The sequence below is a fragment of the Lepeophtheirus salmonis genome, chromosome 7 (assembly GCF_016086655.4).
Source record: "Lepeophtheirus salmonis chromosome 7, UVic_Lsal_1.4, whole genome shotgun sequence".
Taxonomy (NCBI): Eukaryota; Metazoa; Arthropoda; class Copepoda; order Siphonostomatoida; family Caligidae; genus Lepeophtheirus; species Lepeophtheirus salmonis.
Window position 1 is genome coordinate 33996663 of NC_052137.2, and position 27587 is coordinate 34024249.

At 32.4% G+C, this 27587-nt stretch overlaps 1 protein-coding gene across 1 annotated transcript; it reads right to left on the minus strand.

The window, feature by feature from the left end:
- Positions 1–11522: 11522 nt before the first annotated feature.
- mei-41 (meiotic 41) lies at positions 11523–19108 on the minus strand. The gene is given in 5 exon segments (XM_040716349.2): positions 11523–11852; positions 11854–17767; positions 17853–18242; positions 18404–18585; positions 18639–19108. Coding segments are annotated over 3 exon segments (6519 nt in total). The 5' UTR covers positions 18182–18242; positions 18404–18585; positions 18639–19108; the 3' UTR covers positions 11523–11576.
- Positions 19109–27587: the final 8479 nt, after the last annotated feature.

The following is a 27587-nucleotide window of genomic DNA, read 5'->3' on the forward strand; positions in this document are numbered from 1 at the left end:
ATTAAAAATCGTATGTTGAGGTTCATCAGACGTTACCTCACCTAACACGAAAATACACATCAGGGGTGTCCGCAGGGGAGGATTGAGGGACTGTAGCCCCAATCCCCCCCCCAATTAAGGAATTTTTGATTTTTAGTAGAAAATTTAATATTTGATTTTTTATTTTAAAATATAGTTTGTTTGTATTTTTTTAAAAACCAAAAAAAAAAAAAACTTGCGGACACTCCTGTACAGTTTAATTATAGTCAGCGGTCGATGTTTCTGCTCCTTTTCTCCGAGATAATGTTCTGAACATTTACTTGTTAAATTATAATTAACTCCTTTTAAGCTATAAACAATTCCCAACAATTGTTGAATAATGATTCTATAGCTGGAAAAAATTGTCTAACTACTACATATTTTGGCTTTATTTAAAGTTTCTTTTCTTAAGAAAGATTGCGTGATAAAATAAAGGTAACAACATGTCGTATCCATGTGAAAAAATAGTAATAAAAGGGTACATTTTTTGTATTTTAACTCCTTTATTAAGTCATTAAATATAAATATATCTTTCAAGGTATGAATATAAATATATAATCTTTGTTATAATATTCAATATAGGATTTTACACGTAAAACATATATTTTAATATTTTTCTCTAGTGTCATGCAATAATTAGAAACGGAAAAATATTTCTTAAAAAGAGTTTAAATTTGTATAATGACTTCATAAATGTCTTGAAATTTTTTATATATGCTGTTGCTGTGCATATTATCTCTCTTCATAATAAGAATATTGTAATTGAGTTTAATTGCGTTAAGATTTATGTTTAAAGGTCTTACAAAAATTTATAAAAAATAAAACCCAAGTTGAACATGCAAGAATAAAATCCAACATGTATACATAAAATGTTTAACCATTTCCTTATGCAGAATCTTACATGGGTAAGTATGCACAGATAGGTAGATATACACGTACCAATGTTATATATGTAAGATCAAAAAAGATATTATCTTTTGTCAAAATATATGCATTCATTCTTAATGTCTATGCATTACCGTTTGTTTCTTAAAAGATAGAGAAATTGTGTCAACTATGTAACAACCAAAGACAGAAATTAGTCATACAATATACATAGGATTTCTTGTTCTTATACCATTCTTATCAATGCGGTGGCATAAAAATGTGTTCAGTAGTTCCTTGGATTACGAGCAACATCAATATAAATGAAGTGATCATAAACTAAACTGATTCAAAGCTTGCTTTCATGTGAACATGAATTTACCACCATTCGATTACTAATTGTTAGGGATGGGGATTTTTAAGGAGCGCGAGGAGAAGGCAGGAGCCAAAGATATGATACTTCTGAATCTTTGTTGACATAAACGTCCAGCTATATGATTTTTATAGGAGAAAATGAATTACTACTATAAAGAGGAAAACTTTCTACAATAAAAATAACATTAATGTAGGAAAAAATTATAATGCAGCGTTTTTCAAAGTATTTTCAGTTACCTTTCAAAAGTTTATAAAATATCAAGGCACCCCAGAATACAATATAATTAAAAAGGGGACTAAATTTAAATTCCCTATTCATTGAGACATGGAACTGATGAACAGAGCACAATAGGGATTGAAAATAATAATATGTTTAAGTTTGCTCGTAACTATCCTTTGGTTTGACGATTTTATGTACTATATTTCTCCCACTAAGGGAGAGAGGTATGCTACATTCCCAGTACTGAATAAGTCAAATTTGAGGTAATTGTCGTTGTAAGTCCTCTTCTTAGCCTGACTAGTATCTAGCCTTACGATCTCCGGTGAATATTCAGAGCTGGTAAGTGGAAGCTTGCATGAAGTAGGCTGAGGCTACATTTCCCAGTCAATCCTATTGACATGATAGGTATTTCATAATGGGTACTTGAGACAGATTTAAAGGGTTAATTTTCGTTATATATTTATTTATCCAAAATGAATTTAAAATTTTATGAAATCTCAGAACTATATTTTTAAAATTTGATGTCAAAATACACACTTTTGGCGGCACTTCTAACACTGCCAGAGTAACCCCAGTGTACTGCAGCACCCACTTTGAGAAATTTTGTACTAAGGAATCGATCCAAATGACAGAAAACCACTACACCAAACTTTTTTACTTTACCAATCATAAAACCGTTATTTGTCTCTACGTTTCGTCTATTCCTACTATTTGTGTCGACGTATGTAGTTACAAGAAGCTAAACTATTCCTACCTCAGTCTCTTCTGAGGTGAGAGCGGCCAATATTTTAAGAGTTATAAAAACAAAGAATGTCCACCCAATCAAAAACATTGCTTGTTATCCGAATTGAAATGATTCATTAATCTGTTTCAAAGTATGTACTCACAAACAAATTGTCTCGTAATAAGATATATTACGGAATATGATATGGTAAATTTTTTTGTATACATACCATAATGATTATTTATGGCTCTGTTCCAACTCAATACTATCAATGTTTCCTCGTTCCTTTGGTAAATTTGTGCAATGAACATTGATACATACATATATTAGAATGGGTTATCGATTTTAGACTTGAATAAGTTGATCTAGATATGTATATTAGTTCTTTATCCATAGAAAAACTATGCAGAGTGCAAACCAAAGGATCCTTTCGTACGGGAGAGAGTGGTGCATCAAATGGATTGTGTATTATTCTTAGTTATATGATGAAACTCGTCCAATTCGTTACCTTTATTTCATGACGTAACCTCTCCTACAAAAAGAAACAGAAAAAAGGCTCTTAAATCATCGTGTGGTTAGCCAAAAAAGTCAATCATACCAACTACTATTTCTCTCTTAAGTTCTACCAGGCTATCATTGGCATATTATTTATCCGCAATTTTAAATGAATTACATATATGAATGAATATATGTGGCATAATATTAAAATCCTACATAGTATTTTATTCGATACTGTATGTATTATAATTTATAATATTGCCTTGTAATATTTAATTAAAATCATAACTATTTGTATTTCTATATGATTAGCAAAAATATATTCATAGAAATAATAAGATGCCCAATATTCATATTCGACGAGGGATCAACAAGAATGGGAGCATTAGTATAGTACAGGGTGGTCTAAATAAATGGTGAACCATTTCTATTTTTTATATCTCAGCATCTATAGGTTGTGCGATAAAAAATCCTTTAGTTCCGAATAACCATGTAGGTTTTTAATAAACAAAATTTTTTATTTATTTGAAAAATATCAGTTGATAGTTACAGATGGAGCAGACCAGACTAACCTTTATATCTGAATTTGTCGCACGGGATTCACTCCACATTAGGTTATTTTTCGTCTCAAGTAGTCGAAAAGTACAGCTTACAGGATTTGTGAGGAATTTGACGCCAAGGGGAAGACACACACGAAACATAACAAGTTGAGAGCAATCTGAGCAAGCAAATCCGACCACCATATTGCCAAGCTCTCAAAGACCAGGAACATGAGCAAGACAACCATCAGTGTCGACTTGGAATATCTTCTACGATAAGGGTTGCTAAACATCTTCTCACTACGAACAAAAAGGCCACCAGGATTATCAGAGGCAACAAAATCATCAACTCGATGAAGTCAACTTGAGGATTCTTGAAATTTTTTTCAGACAAGAAAATTAGTTTTGACACTTTTGAGGTTCACACCATCACGAAGAAGCCATCCGGAACCATGATCCTCGGTGTCATATCCAGTGAGGGGGACGTCAGACCTCCCCACCCCAATTCTTCAAGAAGGGAGACACAGTGAAGGCGGACTGGAACTTGAATGTAGTTAAGGAGGTGGTCATTCCCTGGATAGATGTAGTAGCCCAAGGAAGAAATTACACCTTCAACAAAGGACAGTACACCGACACACAAAGCCAAGAAAGTGATGAATGTCTTGACTGCAAAATGTACTCACTTTTGGATACCAAATTTTTTGGCCTGCAAACAGCCCGTACATGAACCCATGCGATTTCTATCTCTGGGGAAGGGTCGAGCATTAGGCCTGTGCCATGTATCATTCATCTATGGAGGCCTTGAAGAAGACCATTACCTGTTCAATGGCAATACTGGATCCGCATGAGGTCGTCTCGACCTGCCAAAGTTTCTGGGGCTGTGTGACCGAGGTCTTCAAGAGAGGCGGATATCATTATGAATAATTCCATGCCATTAAATGCAGCTTTCAAATAATAATAAAAAATATTGTTTCTAGTTCCTTCGTAATAAATCTTTAAGATGTTCCCAATTTATCTGGCCGCCCTGTATCACTTATTACTTTGTTTATTTATCTAAAAGGATACATTATGAAATAGCCATGATGTATCAAGTCAGACGACATATAATCGCTACTACGACAAAAGATTACTTTTGTGTTTACGTATAAAGTCAAGGAAGTTTACCAACAGGAATTTTTCATTAAAAGGATGTTTTTCAGGTCAATAGGTTGTTATGAATGGTCGCCCTCCAGATAGTATTACTACTAGTACAGAAAGGTGTCAATTGTAAAAATTGTAGTTGTTTAGGGTTATATGATATTTTTCTAACGTTTATGGGCTATAACTTATAGCTATGGTGTATCTGATGACCCCCTCACCATACCTCGTCAGCTAATGTTAACAAGAAATTACGTAAATAGTACACTATCAATGGTATACCATGTTCAACCTCGCTTCCACCTTCTCCTCGTCCTCTACAATGTACCTATCCCTACCATCGATCATCAGTTTAGTTGAGTAGCTTGTAGTGCAAAAACTACCTTTAAAAAACCTCACCCAAGAATAAGTTCAAAAACTTGACAACCCTTTGTTTCATCTCAAATGAATAATTATCAGGCTTAACGGGATGATAGTGCACGAAACCTCGTAATTTCATCTCTCCTAAGATAGTGGTTTCCAAACTTTTTGTGCCCAAGACACACCAACAGAGAAATAAAAATTTATTGACACACATATTTGAATTAAATTAAATATTTGGGTTATTATTAGTTATTGCAAATAATTAATAGTTGTCACAAATCGTACGGCACAGTTGAACTTGCCTCAAGACACACTGTTTTGTGAACCATAGCCCATTAGCACATAATATTATCTGATTTACTTGTGCTAATGTGAATTAGGTCAATTAAAAAAAAATGTTATTAAAAGTAATTCGGATATTTGGTAGAATTGCCGTTAGATCTAATCAAGCACAAATGTTACCTTCTAATTTATACACGGCTGTCCTCACCTACCGCTGAGAGAGTATTTTCTAAATGTGGTCAAATACTTAAGGACAGATGCCCAAGTTTAAGAGATGAAAACTTTGAAGAAAAAAAAATTCCTTGTGTCAATGAATCAAATATTTAATAGTTTGGATTCATCATTTTATGGATTTTTTTAAAATTTTAAATATAATTTTAGATCTTTAAGTTTTATATATTCTTGTACCTTATTTCTCTTCATTTTTTGGAATAAATAAAATATATTAATTTCAAGAATTTAATTGCAATCATAAAGAGTATTCAAATATTCCTACACGAGCAAAAAATTGAGTGCAATAAAAATGAGCACTGCTCATTTTTAATTGAGTGGGAGCGCACTCAATGCTTTAAAAACAAAGTACGCCCATAAAATTAGGTAATGAGTGGGAGCACACTCAGAATTTCTTGAGCAGACTCATGTACGGAACAATGCAATATAGGTTTCGTGATGTAATTAAAAAAGTGGCTAAGTACAGATCTGATCTATTTTTTTTCTTATATTTATAGAAATTTATATGTATGTATATATTTAAATCCTTTAAACATTAAAAAAATCATAGTTTTATATAGTGACGTAAATCAGTTGTATTTTGTAGCTGACTCGTTATTTTGGAATTGGTTATCTGAAGAATGAATTTTCTTTTCCTTAGGTATTATCATTATTATTTAACTCCTGAGTAGTCAACTTCCTTTCCTACTATTTTTAATTATATTCAAAACCTGAATGAACATTCATATGTGCTCATAAAAGACAAAGGGTACCCTTGAGGCAGCTTGAACCTGCAAAATTATGGGCTTAATATCTGTTCCAGGATAAATATTCATGCATTTTATCCTCTGAAATACCGGAGTTTTCCTGTTTCATAATTGTTTCAATCCTTTTAGTTTGAATTACCTTTATATAATTATGTCTAGAAAATTGAAAGTAAATTATTTATTAGTAGAATCATAATAAAATTGTGTTTTATGAAACGAAATACTTTGTAGCATTCTTAATTAGTAATAAATGCATTTCAAACTTAAGTTTAAATATAATTAGTAGTAGGATATGTTTCTTCTATTCAAAAAATTGCAAAAAGTAATAGAAAATTGTTTATTCCACCTATTTTTAATCCATGAGAGAAAGGGTTAGTTTATACTTAATGAAGGGTTGAAAAAAACCGGCGATAGGAGTTCATGTCCCAAGCCTTCTTAAAAACCAACTTTCAAAAACTAAAGATGTTGAGACATTTATTACTTTTCTTATTTGTCGTTTCTTGTCAGAGAACTCAAGTCTAATTCCAGGGCCAACCTTATTTATTGCATGACACAATCTGGGTAGAGATAACTAGACTCTTATAAAAATATGACCTGTCGATATGTAAAAGTATAAGAAGCCGAAAATCATCTTAGCTGTCACGACCTTTCATTGGACAAGATACGAGCAGCTATTATATGATGAGAATAAATACCTTACTATAATATATAGCAAGGACATAGAAAGGAATTACCCCGATGTCAATCCTCTATTCTGAGTTCAACAAGGACTATCCCTTATAATTCCTCTACAAATCCTCAGTGTTACTCTTCGTATTTCAAGCACTTGTGATTACTGTATACTTCAATGTTCTCTCTTCAAGAATTAAAAAAACTATGATAATAGCTTTGGAAAAAAAAACCAACATTGTTTAGACTCCAACTAAAAATAGAATGGCACTCGTCTAAGGTAATATTTTCTACAACTCTGGAGATACGGATAGTCTAATAAAAAATAAGTAGAATTAATGTGAAAATTGTCCAAATTCTCGTGAGTGTAAATCAAAACGAAAAGTATATTTTGGCAAGTTTGATACATGATATATCTGCTGACATATATGACTATAAAAACTTTAGTTGTTTTTGCTTGCAAATACTAGAACTTTCAAAATAGGGATAAATAATCATTAAGAGGACTAATATCTTGCATGTTACTAACATATACTTTTTTTGAATGGTTGCTCACCAGGATTTTTGACAATTTTCATATCCATAATAATAAGTAAGTATGTAACTATAGTAGTAAAAATGTTCACTTGAAGACCTTTAGAATTGTAGGCCTACATCCCAATTAAAAGTATTTTTTTTAAGTAGATAAAGATATTTTTCAACGGTTATTTTTAATAACAATTTATATTAAATGACATTTTTTTAGTAAATAACGTTTGATTTTATTTTTAAATGGGTTTTAATTTTTTAGAAAAGGATTTGATTCTTTGATTGTCCATTTTTATAAATTGGTGCATACTCTCTTTTCTTACGAAAATAATAACTTGAATTAACTTTTTTAGAAAAAAAATTCCTGGCCTTTTATTAATGAAGTGTAAGAACTATTGGAAGTTCAAAGCCACATGTAACTGCAGTAGTCTCAGCTTGTTGAAGGCATATCGTAGGGTTGGTCCAAAAGTGACAGAACTGCCCATTTTCTCAACCTAAGTTTGTTTAATGTATATTGAATCAGTTATGACGTTTTTATTCTGTCCATAAGTCACGATTCTCAAGAACAGTCAATGAATAATGTCCTTGACACAAAAAGTCAAAATGCTGATTACTTCTGATGAAAAGTCACTAACAATAATTTTTGGCCGTAGATTTTATCCTGATCTATGGGTTTAAGATACAGTTACGTCGATTTTGCAACAACTTTTCCGTTTTCTGGGCTGTGCCATACAGCTCGTACAAAATTAAGACCCTGGTAGTTATCCAGATAGAATCAGCCTAAAAACTAACCAGTCATTAAGTTGCATCTCTAAAAAATGTTCTGTATTTCTTATAAAGTCCGATAAAGCTATAAAATAAGAAAATATGGGGTTGTCAGTTACGTCACTTAGTTATGCACTGACTCTACGATATAAATCGTGAGCGGACTTTTAGCCGAAAACATTTTTGCCCAAGGATATTTCACCGAAGTACAATTTGTTGAACAAACATTTCGCCGAGGAACATTTTGCCAGAAGGACATTTAACAGAAAGATCATTTGGGACATTAGGTCGAAAAAGTATATTAAATCTATTGATATATACAATGGCATATTTTAATTCAATTTAAAATGATATTATGATAATAGGTATTATTCATATGCTATATATGACAAATTGGTAAATTATAGTGTTCCTTGAGTCTTTGTTCTTCGAGTAATTTCATTGCAAGACATTATTATCGTATGCAATTTCGTCACAATTTATATTATATTCCGAGGATAAAATTATTGGACGATGAAGAAAATTGTAATAAAATACCCATTTAGCATCCCCTGCCCACGGGTTGTACAGGAAAAGCGCTGGGCCCCAAAGCAATTTAAACTCAACCACCACCACGTTTCTAAGGATTTATGACCCTTTTATAATATGCTATAACATACCCCGAACCACAGGTTTTGCAAATGAGCTCCTGGCCCAAAGTAGATTAAACTCTGCAGCCACCACTTCCCTGAGTATACAGAAACCCTTCTAAAATCCAAAAATACACCCCGGCTCTAAGGTTGTACATGTGAAGTACTGGACCCTAAAGTAGTTAAAACTCTACCGCCGTCGCATTTCTGAGCATTAAGGACCTCTTTGTATATACTATGATATCCCAGGCCCACAGGTTGTACATTATCTACTTCTACGCAAGTACTTTCCACTTTTTTGTGCAATGAATATGGGATATCTGAGGTTAAATAGAAATATAATAGGTGTGCAATGTACTTGTATTCGTTATCATTTATTGGACTAATAAAGTATTATCTATATCTGACGGCAGTAGAGTTTTAAGGCCGTTTGGCCCATCACTTCCCTAAACAACCTGATATACAGGGTGTATTCTGGATATTAGAAGGGGAGCGGCGGGCCGAAAGATTTAACATGGCTCGGGGCACAGCAACTAATGTACACAACCCGTAGCCAGGATGTATTATAGCATATTAAAAGGGGTCTTTGGTGCTTAGAAATACGTAGGCGGTAGATTCGAACTGCACACTACTGTATTGTGTTTATGAAATTATCATTAATGAATATAAACATATTTTCCTGCAAAAGAACTAACATTCAATTACGTATATTACATGTCTTGTGTATCAACAATCCCTATTTATCCTTTTTCGGCCAATTGTACCAAATAGTACTTCGGCGAAATGCCCATTCGTCAAATTGCCCTTGGAAAAAAAATTGCCCAATTGTTCTTCAACCAAATAATCCCCAATCTTTAGAATTCAGAAATGGTAAAGTACATAAAACGTTAGTAATTGGTAAAAAAAATCAAGTATTAACGTAAAGAAGAAATGTATTAATGATTTAGTTTTACTCTTATATATTTATTCCTCAACATAAAATTTCAACACCAACATTCAAAGGCAGATACTGAGACAATTATTATTATTCTTGGATGTCGTTTCTTGTCAGAGAGTCTATTCTAATTCCGGGGCCAACTTTAACTCTTGCAAGACACAATCTGGGTAATCCATCATGTTTAATGATAATTACTAACTCAGTGTGGTTTAGTAATTCTTCGTTTGGAATTGATACCGTGTTTATTTATTTTTGTTTTTCTTATTATACTAGTTCCATTACTTATTTTATATTTGGTTCGAATTAATTACATAGTGAGATTTGGTTGGTGTATACATTTAAATTTTGGGTCATGATTTCATCATTTTTCCTACAGAAAACCACCATTTAATGTGTTTTATAGTAATACACATGATATATTTTGATTAAATAATTCCAAGGGAACATGAAATTTAACCAAAAATAACATATAAATCTAATTTATTTATATAGTTAGGCAAAATATCATTGAGGAAAATGGCTTTAAGGCAAACTGTCCTAAGGCGAAATGGTTTAAGAGAAAATCGCCTAGCGCCATTCGACAACTTTTTTGGGTCAAAGATTTCCTGGATATATCTAAAAAATACAAATTTCTTACTTAGGACCTTTCAATCTTGCAAACGTATTGCCCCATCGAAAAAGATGTAAACTACGATTTTAGAAAGGATATATAAAGAAAATAACTTACTTTTTTGAGCCCCCAAGATGACCCTATGGAGTGTTCTTATTTACGTCATAAATTACTTCATAATTGAAGACGCCATCTTGGGGGCTCTTACTTGATGTTTTTACTACATAAATTGGACAAATTTCCCATGAATATACATCAAATTCCTTTAAGAATAAATAAAGACTTAACACCTGCATTAAATACTACTTTATGCATATACTAAAGAATGATATTTGAATTAGATCAAAAATATATAACTGAAAATTCTTATAAAATGGCTAGATTTGAATAATTTATATACTTATCGATTAGAGACGAGGAAAGTGGGATAAATAAAGAAAAAATCTTTTACTTTCCGTTGTAATATTTAATTTATTACCTGTATTCTGAAAACATGCTTGTATAACGATGTAATTACAGATTTTTATACATATTAGGGTCTGGTATATAAACTAGGCAGTAGAAGGATACATTTTTGATAGACAGTAAGGTTCAAGTCCTTTTTATTCCCAAATACACTCGAGTAATATACTATTTTTCTTAATATTAATGCAAAAAAAAGTTTTTATTCTTATGAAACATACTTTTTTAGGATCCCAAAATGGCCGACATTAACGATACTGACGTCACAGATTTTAGAATAAATGTTACGAAACTTTTTTTTATAAAGTATTAATTTTGTTTCTATTGTGATTCTCTAATCACTTGAACCCTTTTTATAAGTATTTTATTATATTAAAAGTACGCCACATGCATAGAGAACATCTATGGACACATGTGACTATATAGTAATTAGGAATCATATAGTAAACACAGTTAACTACTTCAGTTTATATATGGATTATATATTTTGGTAATGCCTATAAGGGGTTCCATGATATCGATATGGAGGTCATGTGATCGACTCGAGTTTGTCAATTTAGCCAATGCTCAGGTATGTCAAATTCCAGGGACATAGTCGAAATACACAAATGATTTTTCATTAATTTAAAAAATATTGTGAGGGCAAAACCCCACAGACACAATTGCCATTAAGGTACACACCTCCGAAAAAATATCTACCTACATATAGATAAGTATGTTATCAACTTTAGTTAACTTCTGCCCACAACATGCCGTCCAAAAATCCTTTTCTCATTTGAAAAAAAATATATTACAATAATTACACTTCAAAATATAGTAGTTTTAGGAGCATCAAGTGTGGCAAAGAATTAATGACATGCAGATTTACAAAAAGGAAATATCAAGAACTTAGATATAAGGTGAAATAAATAACTAAAACTTAGTATAGTCTAAAAAATAAATATATATTAATAAATTTTCCACAAAATAAAGACATTTTTCACAAATAAGGTGCCCATCCAAGGTACATTTGAGATAAGTTATCTTCTGACATAGCCTCATTTATAAGAAAATCAACCTGACCTGACACAGACAAAGGCATAGAGGATGGTGTCTTTCGATTATTTTTTTTGCGACATACTACATAACCATTCAAACGTCTCTCTATGTTTTTTAAAGCATCAACTGCCTTTTCATTGACTGCTTCTACTTTAGCTGTAGAGGGAGTTTTGGCACTTTTAGAATGCCTGGGCATCCAATCCAGTAAGGGATCGAAATAAAAAAGGTCTGAGAGTAGAAGTTAAAACATCTTTTTCTTTTCGCATGAGATTCAAAGAGTTTTCACACGCGATTCTAAAAGGCCCTTCTACCCCAAGTGGGCCCATGGCATGAACCATATTTTGTGTAAGACGAAAGGGAACAACCTCTGGAATGGCCAAAGTATCCCCTTTATTGAATAAACAATTTAAATCTACATGAACTGTATCCCCATTTTTAGAGTGAAACATAATATTTTCACCATGGCGATCTCCTAAGCCAAAAAGATAGCATACCATTGACATCACAGCTGTTGTGCGCACATAAGCCAATCTTGAAGCATACCACGTTTGTGGATCAGGGAAATTACGTATAAACCACTCTCCAAAAACTGGAGGAGAAAATCGTTTCTTTAATGCCTGGAAACTTCTCATATTTTTATCAAAATCTGTACGCGAAGTTTCATATAATTTGTAGTCTTCCATTTTTAAAATAGCTTTGGAACCTATCCTTTCTTCATATAAGGCCAGAAGAACATGTCGAAATAAGACGAGATTATCCATCCATTCAATAATACCATTAAGCTCATCAAGAGGGAATACTGTGTAGGTACGAATATGAAGATCTCTACGACGGCTTTCAGGATCTTTATTTAGTAATATGTTAAGAAGATTATTAAAATCTATCAAACGGCAATCTCGTCGTAAGTCGTCCTTCGGCTTACAAAGAAATGAGTATTTTTTACCATTGGAACCCCAAAACGAAATTTTCTTAGGACGAACTAATGATTTCATGACAGTCAATGAATCATCTGGTTTTTCAAAGTAAACCAGACCAGAAGGGAAAGGATTGTGTTGTGACTTTGAAGTTTCCGAACAGGTTGGAAGCATCATAGCCATGTTACGAGCAATAGGCATCATAATTTGAGAAAAATCTTTTGATGTGAGAAGTCTAAAAAAATGAGGCATTTCCTTCTTCAGACTTGTCGCACGTAGATCCAATTGCTTTATACATAGTTCTAAGAGGCCATCGGTAAATTTCTTTGAATCTTCTGGAAAACGCTCATTCCTGCCAAAGCCGTTGAGTACTTCGGCACACCTTTGCCTCCTCAGTTCGTATGAACTTCTTGAAAGTGCTACCATATGCCAAAAGGCATGTTGTGGACAATTGATGAACGTCTTAATTAAAATCTTCTTCAAGTTAGACCAGCAAACAGGATGTGGATGACAAATCCTGGAGGTTAATTGAGGAAATGCCGTCAATAAATAGTAAGGAGGCCATTTATCTATCATTTTTGAAATAACTTTATTAATCCGATCTAAGTTCGTAGTCATAGATTCATATGACAATTTTCCGTCATTGGGCTTCACAGAACACATTCGAGCTCCAAAATCTAACCAAAGGGACAAAATACGAGGAAGAGCTTCATGAAGAGAGTTGCAACCAAAAACAAGGGCCTTGCCGTACAAAATTATAACATGATACACAAAATCTCCCTTGGAATCCAGATCAGAATCCTGATAGTTTTTCCCAATAATTTTGTAAAAAAATTTAGCGGAGTAGTAGCATGCAGATTCATAGCCAGGTAAAGATTCTCGAGCGTCTTTATAGAAGGCTGTAACAGATTCAGCATCTAAAGATGCACCATCATCAAGATAACGAGCAAGGAGTAGCTTAGCTTCTGATATAAGAAGTATTTTATCTTGATTGTCTTTATCAACGGTGGTAGAATCAACAACTTTTTTGAGAATTTCAATAGCTCTGTTTGCATTTCCTCGCGCCCAGCATAATTTGGACTCCTCAACCAAGATTTCTATATTGCAACGGCCAAAAGCCTTAGACGCTTCCGTAAGAAGATTAAAAGCTTTTTGAAACTGACCAGCTTTTCTCGCCACTTTAGCCGACATTTTAGAAGTCCAAATAAGTTCTTTTTTTAAAGAAAGGGATTTTGAGCTTTCTTTCATGGAATTGAGAGCAACTGAGAATAGAGTTTTTCGTAATTGGAGAATGGATTCCTGATGAACAAGTGAATATTGACCAAAGTCGAGACGAGTCCGAAGCAGGAGAAGTAAGTCTCCATTCTTATTCCTATCCTGATTCGATTTATGAGGAAATATATAATTAGATGCAATACTTTCTGCCTCATGAAGCATTTGCAACCGTGCAATATATCTATAGGAGTGCGCATATGAACCCTTTAAATCATCTCCTACTGCACATGCAGCTAGTGGCTCCATAATTCTTTTGCGTGATTCTACCATCAAAGAATAAAAATTGGTTTCATCTTTTTTACGAATACAGTTTATCAGACGAGCAAGATCTTTTTCCCAGGATGGTTTCTCAATCGTGGCAGACTCAATGTCTTCCCACTTTGACAGTCGCCATGCAGCCTCTAATCTCAAGTTAAGTATATTATCATCATCATCGTCACTTTCAATACTTTTACTTAAAACGTAAGCAGTATTAGGTTGGTCCATTTCCAAGTAGCAACGAATCATGCCTGGCCTTATTCTACTCAAGCTCTCATAGACAGCAAGAGCGTCCTGATAATTACCTGTTGCTTCGTACATATGAATCATTTCTTCTAATGATGGATCTGTTTTACGAGATTTAGATACACCAACGACAAAATCAGATTCATCTAAGGCACCGTATAATTTTTGTAGCATGAACAGATCCTCAGGTCTTTCTAATGAACCATTTCTCTCGTAAGAAAGATAATGCTCAAAATGCATGAGTGATCTAATATATGCTTGGCACTCAAAAGAAGATTGAGCCATAAGTTTAGAAGGTATTCTTTTTACGAAACAGGACACAGCACTGTACTCTAAGTCTTTTGCCTTCAATTTGTCTGGCGCGTCCAGTTTTTTGACTTTGCCAGCCATTAACTCATATCTCTTTCGTAAAAAAGAATTGCAAAGGTCTAATACAGAAAAAATCACAGCAAGCGCATCTCTTTTGAAATCAGAGTTACTTTCTACGACTTCCATTGTTTCCAAGTAAATCCTATCCATTTCAATGCCTTTCATGGAACACTGAACCAAAATTTCTATAATTATAAAGGGAAGAAGAAACTTGGCAACTATGATGTCTTTCTTCAATGCTGGTTTACATACAGCAAAAATTTCTCGAGCATGGTCTCTAGGAATTTTATCTATAAGATAGCAAGACCAATTGGCAATCCACTCCGAAAAGCTTAAGCATTTAGAGTAATTATATGAGGAAAAAGAACACTTCTCTGTTCTAGAATATAAAGAAGTTAAAAATGGCGTGAGCACTTCCTTGTACTCGTCAGAAAATGAATTCCATAAACAGCAATTTTTACCCGGTTGAACATTGAATTTCTTCAATATTTCTTGAATGGAATAGGCACAGGAGTCTGAGTCTCCAGAGTCCTCCGAACTTAGATATCCATGCACAAGGTTATTGAGTAAGTTTTGAGCAAACAACTTATCTAAATTAGACGATAAGGAAACGTCCAAATCATTTTCGTTCTTATCCAAATCTCCATATTCCAGAGTATGAAGACGACCTGGATCAATGGCGCCTAGTTCACCTAACACTTCACCATAAAGAGAACGAAGAGAATCATTATTTACATCTCTCAAACCACGGACTAGTCTAAATATAAGGGAGGTAATAAAAGGGTCAGTAGTGTTACTAGAAACTATCAGTCCTTGAACTGGGTTCACATTTAGTCTTAATATTGTCTTAAGTTTTGAAAGAACCTGATATTGTACTTGATAGTTTTTACACTCCAAAGACTCTGCTGTAACTCTGAGTAAATCCTTGCAAGGTAAATTTGGAAGTTGATTTTCCTTACTTATAACTTTATTTATATCTGCGAGTTCATCTTTATCAGGGAGGAAGTAAAGCTTATGGAAGTGTTCTCTGAACTCCCTTTTCCCTCTTTTAATGATTATATCTTCAAATATTTTGATGACTTCTTCGCGATTTTGAGAAAGGAGGGGAACAAGATTTGCAAGAACTTCACATATAATGGTTCCAAGTGCTAACGAGTCAAGCGCTTTTGTCACAAATGTCTTCCAACATTGCACTAAAGAGTCACAGTACGAATCCACTGATTGAAGTATAGTTAGTATTTTATGTTTCACAGAGCCGATAAAATCTGGACCCATATAAGCCATGAGTTCGTTAAGAGATTCTAATATTTTATTTTTTCTTTCCTTGGATATATTTGGATTAGAAATTTTGTTATCTATAAAACCAAGGACTCCGAGAATTTTGGGCTCTATATATTTCCGTATGTCTTTTTTGTCAGGAATTTCACATTGAGTGTCGTTCTCAGCCAGCCATGAGAGAGCAGATATAATTTTTTTCTGGTAGGTACTCATATGAAGTAAGAGTTCTGTGGTAACTCTTTGTCTTTTTGAGGAGAGTAATTCCTCTAGAGATACTTTGGTCATAGTTTCAATAAACTTTATGCATGTGTTGTATTCTTTAGGGCCTTTGGAATGAAAGACAATACAAGGGAATACATGTTGGAATTTTTCCACCAGAAGATGTCTTAATGATGTTTCGGATTGTGTAGAAATAAACTCCAATTTCTTTTTTGATTTGCTGAGAACAACATGAGGAAGGATATGGTGCATGTTTTGATTTAAAAATACTGAACTTTTAGAAGATCGAAATAAGACAGTAAGAAGATTTAAGGTGCGGGAATCTAGCATCTCGGCACCAACTTTGAGTATAATATACTTATACTTGATTACATTGGATCTTAAAAATTCTTGAGCTGCAATAAAAGTTGAAACATGAGACTCGCCATTTAAATATAATGAGGTTAATTCATGGATTAAATATTCACTATCCATTTCCTCCAGTGTTGAGAGTGCGATAAATAGATCTACAACAATTCCATCAGGATTATTTGACTTCAGTCTAGAGAGTTGTTCTTTCAAAGGTCCCATAAACTTACTAAAGCATTTGATATATTTCGGATACAAATGTATGCAATTCTCATTCTCAAAGAAATTCATCCATATACGTGCTGTCTCTTGAGTCAAGCCAACATGAAGACTCAAAGGATTAACCATTTTAGCTATTTGAGCGGGAGAAGAATGTGAATATCCAATTAGCTTGATTAAATGCGAAATTGAAGGGGATACGCATGTCAGAGGTTTATCCTTGGAACAAATCAAGCATTTGAGATCAAAATCGGACTTATTTTTTTCAAAAATTAATTCATTTGTATTAGAAAAAGTGCAGATTAAGAGTGGAGCAACGTTGACAAGGGCACATAAAAGACTTTCAACTCCAAGTTTGATAGTTTGAGACGTAATTTCTTCGGCAAATATTTTAGATTCTTCAGGAATGTTGAAAATAATAAAATGCAAATTACTTATCAAGCACTCACAAAAAATATAATCTGAGTCCGACCAAATTTTTTGAAGAAGACCCAGACGCCACCTCGGAGTTAGCCATGGAGGTAAAAGAGTAATGAGTCGAATAAGTTTAACCTTAGACTCTTCTTGACGATTAAAAATTGATTTATCGCCTTGAATACGCTTTCGCAACTTTGCCCCAACTTTTAAATCAGAGACTTTCATTTCTTGTGACAGTTTCCAGGGTAAGGATATTGTAGCCAAGGCTAAGTGATAAAAGGATTCACATGTAACTTCCTTGAGATTAAAATTAGGTAAGAGGTCCATAAAGATATCAGCAGATGTACTTAATGATGAAGGATCATTGACAGCACACTCAAACAATATTTGGCCTATTTCAATCAGTGTTTCCTCTTCAAAAAAGAATAGACAGCTAGATATTTCATCCATCGATACTTCTAAATATCGGCAAATTTTCGCTATGCCTCTGAGAGTGGATAATAGTAATTCATGGTCGTCCATCTTTGACAGCTTCTCAAAAATCAACAAAATAGATTGCCATGTTCTACAAGATTGTGGTTTGTTAGATCTGAAAGGAATCATAAAATATTTGTAGAATAATGAATTAAAAGTTGAGTAATAATGTTTTTAAAATTTAAAAAAATAATACATACGATTTTTTCATTTCCATCTTAATTTGATGCTCGTAAACAAATGCACAGTCTACGCTTACAAATTCCCTTTCAAGAAAAAAGTCTATAATTGATGCATAATTATTCTCCGCTTTTTTCAATAAATCCCACAAGAGGCGTTTAAATTCTTCATCCATATAGATAAATGACTCCCAATTCTTCAGTACAGTTTCTTCCCAAAATAGGAACACAAAGTTTATAAATAAATTAGAAGATTCTTTGGAGATCATGGTCCTAAACACATTCACTAGAGTCTTATATAAACTAATATTATAAAGAATACGCTGTTCTTCATAGAAATAGGTTGACATGAGAAGAAATAGTGTTTCAAATATTTCTGACTTGATGGCTAAATCCAATTCCCAATCAAAGCTTTATACAAATATTCTACTCTTAACTGCACGATTTGATTAACAATTCGAATACATTTCAGAAACATTTAATTAAGTTCTACGCTTGTAAAAAGAACTGAATATATATGTATTTTCAAATGATGTAATTGTGCATAAAAGAGTAGAAAATTTGGAACCCACCCTAAGTATAAAAGTGATATAAGGGGAAGGGAATGCAACTTGAGTTCAGGAACTCCTAGTTGGATATTTTTAAGGATTATAGGTAAAAAAAATACGTAGATCTGGAGGCTCCAAATCAAATATTAGTCTTAAAATCTTGGCTGTGACTGCAACATCATTCTCCGAGGATTCATTTAAGGCTCCTAATGCACAAAATATAAAATCAGTTATTAGAACGTCAACATCAACTACTAACCAAGGAGTGAATTATGTAGAATATCGGAGAATAATTTGGGATTTTTGGTACTTAAGGGTCGTATTAGTCCCTTTAAAATAGGGAAGGATAATTCTGAAGGAATAAACATCATTTTGTGGATGAGCCATTTCATAAATTCCGTTTTTTTAGTGAATCATTTTCATAGGGCTCTACTAAAAAGCTCTCAGGGAACTTATCTATAATTTCAGGTACTTTGACTAAAAATCCATCTAGGTCGACTTCATCATCTCCAGAAGTATGATTATCCAGGATTTTATGAAATAATTTCCAAACGTCCTCCGAATACATTTCGCGCTAAATATTATTAATAATGAAGATTGAATAAAAATAAATAATGACGTAAAAGTGAATGTGACGTCACGACAGCAAAACAAAATGAATCAACAAAATTGAATGAAGTGTAGGGAAGACCGTGCAGGTTTTTTTATATTTTCAATCTCTAATTGATTGAATAAAAATAAATAATGACGTAAAAGTGATTGTGACGTCACGACCTGAATCTTAATGAAGTAGGGAAGACCGTTTTTTTTATATTTTCAATAATTGATTGTTCGCAGATATGTATCTGTCTTTGGATCATACATGAGCATACAATTGTGCAGATATTTCTAAAGTCATCCCATAATAAAACGAGATTCATACATTTTATGTGTAGTGGTATATTATGTTTAATATTTTGAACAAAATTTGGTAATTGGATTTTCTTTTTTTTCACCTTCAAGCGAAAAGATTATTCTTAACATTCAAAGATTTTATTTGACTTTTTATATCTTGCTTTTTTGAGCTATGTTGAAGCATTACTACTTAACATTAGTTTACAATTTTTTTGTATTTTGATTAAGATACTGTCTTCATGCTTGTTTTTTTGCATCCAGAGAAAAAATATATTTTTTTGAATATCAATTTAAGAAGGTTCGGTGATATTCTTTAAAAATAATATTACGATAAATATAATCGATCCCAAACTTCTTCATCCCAAGGTTAATAAGCCTTGCTTAATCCCAGGTTTGACAAAATTGTAAGGCATAGTATGAATCGGGGAGGGGTATACACCTCCTGAATTTATAGTGAAGGGAATGCTATAATTCAGTGGCAATGGAACCATTGGGCCCATTGTTCCTGCCCTATTTTAATAAGTCATTATATTTACAGCAATAAAGAATGTTCATATTCCATTATAAAGTTTTAATATCATATTGGTCTAATTTTTTTTTTTTCAATTTTTCTTCTGCAAAATAAAGCTATTCGTTGAAATTTTACCCTTTCCAAATTAAAAATTAAAAAAGTTTTTTATCTTCTAGAAAAAATATATTAGTCAAATTTACCTTTTATAAAAAATAAACAACCCTAGACCAACTTTCCCCAAAAGAAGAATCTTAGTCATCCCCCTCCCCTCCAAAAACCCATAATTTGGCCTCCCCACTTACAAATACACTTCGATGGTATATATGTTCTGTACATGCTGCGATTTTGTACGCGTTGTAACTTGTATAAGCAAATGTACAAATTGCAACGCAAATTTTACATTAATAATTTGAAATGAAGGATTTATAGTACATGGGATGGGGATAATGCAATAATTGAATAATTCATGGATGATAGACATTTATTATTTGTGGCTATTAATTTTGATTTTTTCAATAAAAAAATTACTAAAATCAATGAATACTAAACAAGGAAGGCAAGGCTGCCGAGGGCATCCGAGGGTAACCACAGAAAGCTAAGATATCTAAGTAAAACGGTGAATTGAAAAAAAGAATAGGAGATTAAAACATGTATTGAGTTTCAAATAAAATACATGTTTCAATCGTATTTCAATTTGTATGTAGTCAGTGTGTATTTTAAATAATTTTTTTCGTGGTTTGGTACTCAAATTTATTGATTAATTGAATGGATCTCCTGGTATATGCATCTGCATCCACCCATTGTTCCTTTGAATTCATATATTTTCATTTGGATATCCTGGCCACACAGCTCCAGCCCTGAACTTGATCTTCAGGGATATCGTCCTTTTATGAAGAGGCTCACATGCCTTACTCGGTGGATCTCACCTCCAATTATGGAAGTTACATTCGTTGTAGAGATGATTTTTAGCATCAAGATCTGTGACAATGACTTTTAACTTTGTTGAACATACATCAGTGCTCAATAACAATTATCAATAACATTAGTCCGAGTCCATCCTCCATCCACAGTTCCTTAATTTAAAAAAAAAAAAGTGATTCCTCCTACAGTCAATTCCACTATGTCCTTCTATAAGAAATATATCAATGATTCAAGTTCTTTAGTATCCTTGGCCAACAAATTTATCATCTCTATCTCACTGATTTGATAGCAATTCCATTTATGAGACTGAATTTGGGATGTACGCTATGAACGGACTATTAATTACTATACATCATAGACACTTCAAACCTTAATCTCAAGTACCTTGATACTTGTGAATTATTTATGCCATATTAAAATATGAATGTCATTGGAATTTCAAAACTTATTGAGTCTGTATTACTAAATTATTTATCACCATATTCAAATGTTACCATTGTCAAGACCGAGGATCTCCAATCAAATAAATTAATGACAGATTTTAACTAGATGTATAATAGTTTTTTATTATTGTTCTAATATTTATTGACAAAACAATTTAGAACATTAAAAATATTCTGCCCTTTGAACATGAATCGTTTATTTCTTTTTTATTTTCCATTTATTTTATATTCTTTTTGATTCCTTCGATTTAGTTTTGCTGTTGCATCTCTTCTTACATTTATGTAGATTATCATTAACCTCTAAAAAAAAAATAATCCCATGCAATTAAACATTTTGCTTCCAATAAGAGGCAGATATTGGTGAAAGTGATGATAATCACTGCTCAAAAATGTCAAAAGCATGAAGGTCCTTTTGAAAAAAAAAAAAATTACAACCCGATCAAATTGATTGATTAATAAATTAAAATGAAATGATAGTATCATTCAATAGTTGGTAATAAGAAAACCAATAAATTATCTTATATTATTTCAGATGAAGAAATGCCAACTTTTACAATTTACTAATATAGGTTGCAATTTATACTAAATAAAAATATGCAAATGCAAAATGTACACAACATGAACTATTAAAAAAATATTTTTCTCCTGGGTATTTATACCAGGTGCGGCGAAAAAATGTTCACACTTCGTTTTTGTTACTTAAATCAAGGTTTTTGTGAATGCAGTAAAATTCCTCCACTCAAATAATAAAAATAAGCAAAAAAAAAAAAAAAAAAAAAAAAAAAAAAAAAAATGGAATAACCATAAAAACTAGATCTTCCTAAGTCTTTTAGAAGATGAGAAAATGCCATCTGAACGTGACCAACGAAGTTCGGCCAGCACACTTTTGGACGCTCGCAAGAAACCAACGGAGATTGCAAAGCAGTTGGTGATCTCCAATATGAACCTGAACACGAACGTAGTGTTCCAGCAGAATGGTACGCCTTCACACACGTCCAAAAATGTTGGAGGACAACTTGCCTTTCTGGCCAAAGAAAATTTTGCCCCCTTACTCACCAGATTCCAACCCATTAGACTTCACTTTTTGGGTGCATGTTGAGTCCAAGGTCTGCACCGTCATTCACCCAAGTATCAACAACTTCAAAAACACCGTCAACCAGTAATGGGATGCCATATCTGAGGACTACATCTGCAATGGGTGCAAGGCCTTCTGTGACCACCTGGAAGCTATAATTTTTGCCAAGGGGGCTACATTGATGATAAGGGTAGCCAAGAAATCATATTAGTTATTTTTATTTTATTGACATACCTATTACAACTGGTTGCACTTTATCGTTTTTTTTTGTCCTCCATGGACTTTAATTTATCTTTCCACATATATTATTTTATAAAGTATCAAGACACCATTTTCATGAATATATTCTTTCGCAGGAATCATTTTTTATAGATTAATATTTTTAATCTATCATCATGAATAAGATGATAAGTCATTCTCCCTAATATATTAGCAGGACATTGACTGATTATTTTTTAATTTGATGATCAAATATTTGGATGAAATCCTACAAGAACAACTATGTTGTATCAATCATGGATCCATTGATCAAAGAAAATTTGCTAAAAACAGAAAGCCAACGAAACAATTACATTTTTTAATGAATATTTGCAGGTGGGGAGTCTTGATTATATCAAGACTTTTAAAATTGATTGTATGATGTTACTAGAAGTCCGATGATTATAATTACTGCTATGAAGGAATGCTGGATTCATGGAGTTGATTTGTATGAATAATCATTGTGACGTCATCTAAATTGTTATCACAACTTCTATCGAGATATCTTGTGTACAAGTTGGGATTTTGTACGAGCTGTAAGCAGGGATGTGGACCTGCTGAAATTTTGGAGAGAGTCCGAGTCCCGGTTACGACTCGAACTACAAAACTGAGTCCTGAGTCTCACTTGAACTTTGAGACCGAGTTCCGAGTCTGACATGAAATTCAAAATCAAGTCCCAGTAAGTCACACACTTGGATTAATATATGTATAATGTATATATAATCTGTCTATCAATCTTGATGAACTCTACGACCAAAATATGAAAAAAAAAAAACACACTTGCATGCTCTATAAAGTGATCACCATACAAAATTATATGAGTAATAGAAACTTAAATAATATAATTTTGATTTGATTTGAAGGTAATAATTAGTGATGTACATCCTGTGAATTTCTTACCTGTTTTTTATTTTTATTTTTGAAATTAGTAATCTGAAGAATGAATTTTTCTTTTCCTTAGCCGTTTTCATTATTATTTCATTACTCAATAGTGAACATCCTTTCCTAAATAGGTTTAATTATATTCAAAACTTGATTGAACATTCGTGTGTGCTCATAAAAAACCCTGAGGATTTGTTGGGGATTTATAATTCTAATTCCTTGTTTGGAGAAAAATTGGGGACCGACATTGGAGTAATTCTAGCAAATTACGTTTTTTATTTCTTTCTCCACCTCCTCCCTTGTGACAGCTGATTGTAGTTGATTTCCTCCAGCACTTGCCTCAAATGCTTAGGGTTACCATATTGATTTTTGATTTCTTTTTTTCTGAATTACAATATACATACAAACAACTCACTAGTAATAATTATCTTCAAACTAAACATTTTCGTTTTGTTTATGTTCAAATATTTACTAATACTATATACAAAAAACAAAGAAGCATTTAGGTATCCCAGTTTGCTTTTAAAAAAAGGATTGTATTCAGAATATCACAGTACACTACTATGCAATTACCTTTTAGTTTCCGAAACACGTAGCTACGTTAATAAAAACAGACTATTAAGCACCAGACTGACGGGGAACCTCATACAATTTAATGAATAATACATTACAGAAAGAAGCACCTTGCCTGGCACTAAATTTAAACGAGTCTGAGTACTAAAAAACATAGCAAACCTGTAATTCCATGAGTCCTCAGCTTTGATTCTAACTTGTACTAGCTGATTGTCCAAGCTGCAATTTCTTCGTCTTAAAATGGCTAATAACACAAATCATTTTTATTAGCAAAATCATTTGATTGTATCATTTTATTTGGATCTTTTAAAATTGACTATTTAATACGTATTTACTATCAAGCCTGTACCCGTTCACCCTTTTTCTGTTCATTCGTTCATTTGTAAAAACTTTCCGTTCTCCGTCCATTCGTTCATTTTTTCTTCATTAATTCGTTCATTTTTTATTAAATCATTCTTTTTTTAATTCAATATTATTTAAACTATAACATTTTTCTAGTTTAAATAAGTCCTACCTACAAAATACTCATTAATATATAAAGCCCTATTTGTTCCACCAATATACTGGTAAAAATGACGCTTTCAGTTTTTATAAAATGGTGTCTAATTTATTCAATTTTTTTTTGAACAACCTCAAAATAGCCTCCAGGCAGTTTTTTAGGGCAGGTTCAAAAAGTGCCTAGATGTATTACTTTTATTCATGACAACTTCCCAATTTATTTTCAAAAGCCTCCCTCCTTTAAAAAACAGCTGAACATACATATTTTTCAGAGTAAGCTTATTTACTAGCAAGGCCGACCCATGGCATAGACAAAATAGGCAAATAGTAAGAATACTGTTCATTCATTGTCTGCCATAATGTGTGCCGAGAAAAAAAAGTTAAGCCCGAACATAGCCTGACTTTCGGGTCGGTTTCAATTTTTTTCAACATACAAGTACAAATCTGCTAATCCTTTTTTGTTGTTGCCATTTCAGTGAATAAATATGAGTATCTCCCAATCGTAATACCTTTATATCCCTTTCCATTGAGCTTCCAATAACTTGTGCCAATTTTTATTATTTTGTGAATGCAATCCTCTTTGTCCAACTTGGACAATAACAATGATTAATTAAAATTTAAATTTTTTCGGAAAAAATTTGAAATATTATATTTTAATTAGTAATTTTTTCTAAACAGCTATTAGTTTTTGAAATTTTGTTGTAAAAAAATTTAATTTGTTAAGGATAGGTAATGGCTTTGTATATTTTTTCCAATAAAGTTTAATTTTTCAAAAAAAAAAAAAAAATTTCAAATTGATTTTTTGATTTCTTTCAAAAAAAAAAAAAAAATCCAAAAACCAAGCTCACCCCAAAATAAAATCCTGCAGACGCCCCTGAGTCTTGAAATAATATTTTCAGTATTGTGTAGAGCTCAATGGCGATTCTTTCCAATAGTGTTTCTTAGGGATATTTTCAAAATTGCTTCGAAAAGTATACAAAATTAATATTTGTACGATTGGCTCGTTAAATCAGTACAATTCGACTTATAATCAACGATATGCATTTAATGATTTTTGTTTCCAACGTAAAGTTGTGCATGGTACAGAAAAATAAATGGTAAAAAAACAATAAGATCAGGTTTATGTGCCCATAGATCTGAGTCGTGCTCAAGGATGACTAATAAAACTACGATTTTATAGGAAGGGTTATGATTTAACTCATCAGCTTATTTTCTCCTGCAAGTTGTATATTTGCTCAAATATTTTTTTAAATGTTTGAATGGATGATTAAATACCTACAGTCAAATATGGATAGGATCAACTTATCTATGAAACAAATTACTTACTCCAAAAACAACTTTGCATAAACAGAAACATTAATAGTGTTCTATCAGTCCTTATTAATTCGGTCCAGTCAAGTCTTGGGACCGGTCCTTCAGACTTTCTGTACTAAAACTAATTAAAAAAAGAGAGAAGAAATTAAATTAAGTAACGTTATCAAGGCCTTAACTTAATAAATTTATAGGACTAATAAGCAGGACAGAACTGTACGGTACCGAGACTCAACTGTTTGGGGCTGTATTCTTCATTCCTAAATAAGGACCGACAGAACGAAAACAATATTCAAATTATCCGAATAAAATCAACTTAAGCTTTTATCACGTATAAATTCCAAAATTATGAAAATAGAAAATTTATCTATTACACAAATATGTATTAAAAATAACCTTGGGAGCATATTTGCTCCATAGATATTTATCCTGATCTTCTCAAAATAAACTTTTAGCTTATATACGAACACGTATTGTGAGATGGGATAACTTTACTATTAAAACAAGGGGGAAATGAACGATTTTACAGGATGAGGGGATATACATACATAGGTAAAGTGGACATTTTTGTAAGGAACGAAAGAGTGCAAGTAGAAGGTGGGAGTGAGACATATGGTATTATTTACTATATTAGGACCCTTGTTAATATCAGCTGCTTGTTATATGATTTAGGAAGAAGAAAATGAAGCACTCATATTAAATCATTTGTAATTATATTTAAATTCATATGTATTTATTTTATTAAACATTTTGAAGACAGTTTAAACCAAAGATAGTTGATAATATTTACTTCAGAGGGAGAAGTTAATTGCACGACAACCTATCAAATAATGAACAAAAAAACAAACAAAAAAACTCATGCAAGAAACGTTTTTCCTTTTCTAATTTTTAAAGGTAGCATTTTCATAACAAACATGTCAACTCTATATTTAGGATCTATGACAATCATAGAAGACTTACCAAAGTGCCAAAATTTGGGATGTTACATGAATGGGGGACACCCATTTGTTGCCTAATTGAGAGACAATTTACTGAGAATATTTGAAATTTTTAAAGTATGTAAACAAAAATCTTCTCCCTCTAATGGACCATGGCATTCATTAATTCAAGAGTGTCATGTATTTGAATTTTTTAAATTAGATTCTTAGAGTATGTGGGAAAAAATCAGATTGAATTAATGTTTTTAATGACAATCAAGGTGTTATTCTGACTCAAATTCAATTATAAATCCTTTATTTCAAATCAGTGGTTCCTATCCTTTCCAAAATAATGATCCATTTTAGAACAAGGAATCAGGAAACTATTTCAATTCTTACAATATCTTATATGTACATTCACATTGTTGTACAAGAAACTGCCATATATTGTGAATATGAATTATAGATTATTTATTCGTGAAGTAACGATACTTATATTGCATAAATTCTTCATCAGAGAAGGAAATCACTTGCTTCCCATAATGTTTGAGGTAATTAACAAGCTCCAACAACGCTCCACAGGGAATTATTGATGCTTTTGAGTAAAGAATGGCCTCTCCTCAAACCTCTTTGACTTCCGCAGAGGAGCCTTGACCACCATTGATACAACATTCTGACTATTCTTTCAAAAATATACCAACTAAGTGAAAAAAATCACCCAACCACTCCCTAAATCAATTTGTAACGACCAAACCTTATTTACTATTGGCTCAGTCGTTGTGTTGAGTGAGTTAGGGAGCTGTTATATTTAGTCTCATAGTATGAATTTATCCCCTTATTTATAAAATATTCAAATTCATCTCACCATCAATTAACAACCTAATAAAATTTGTGTTGCGAACCCATTCGGAGTCGAGACCCAAAG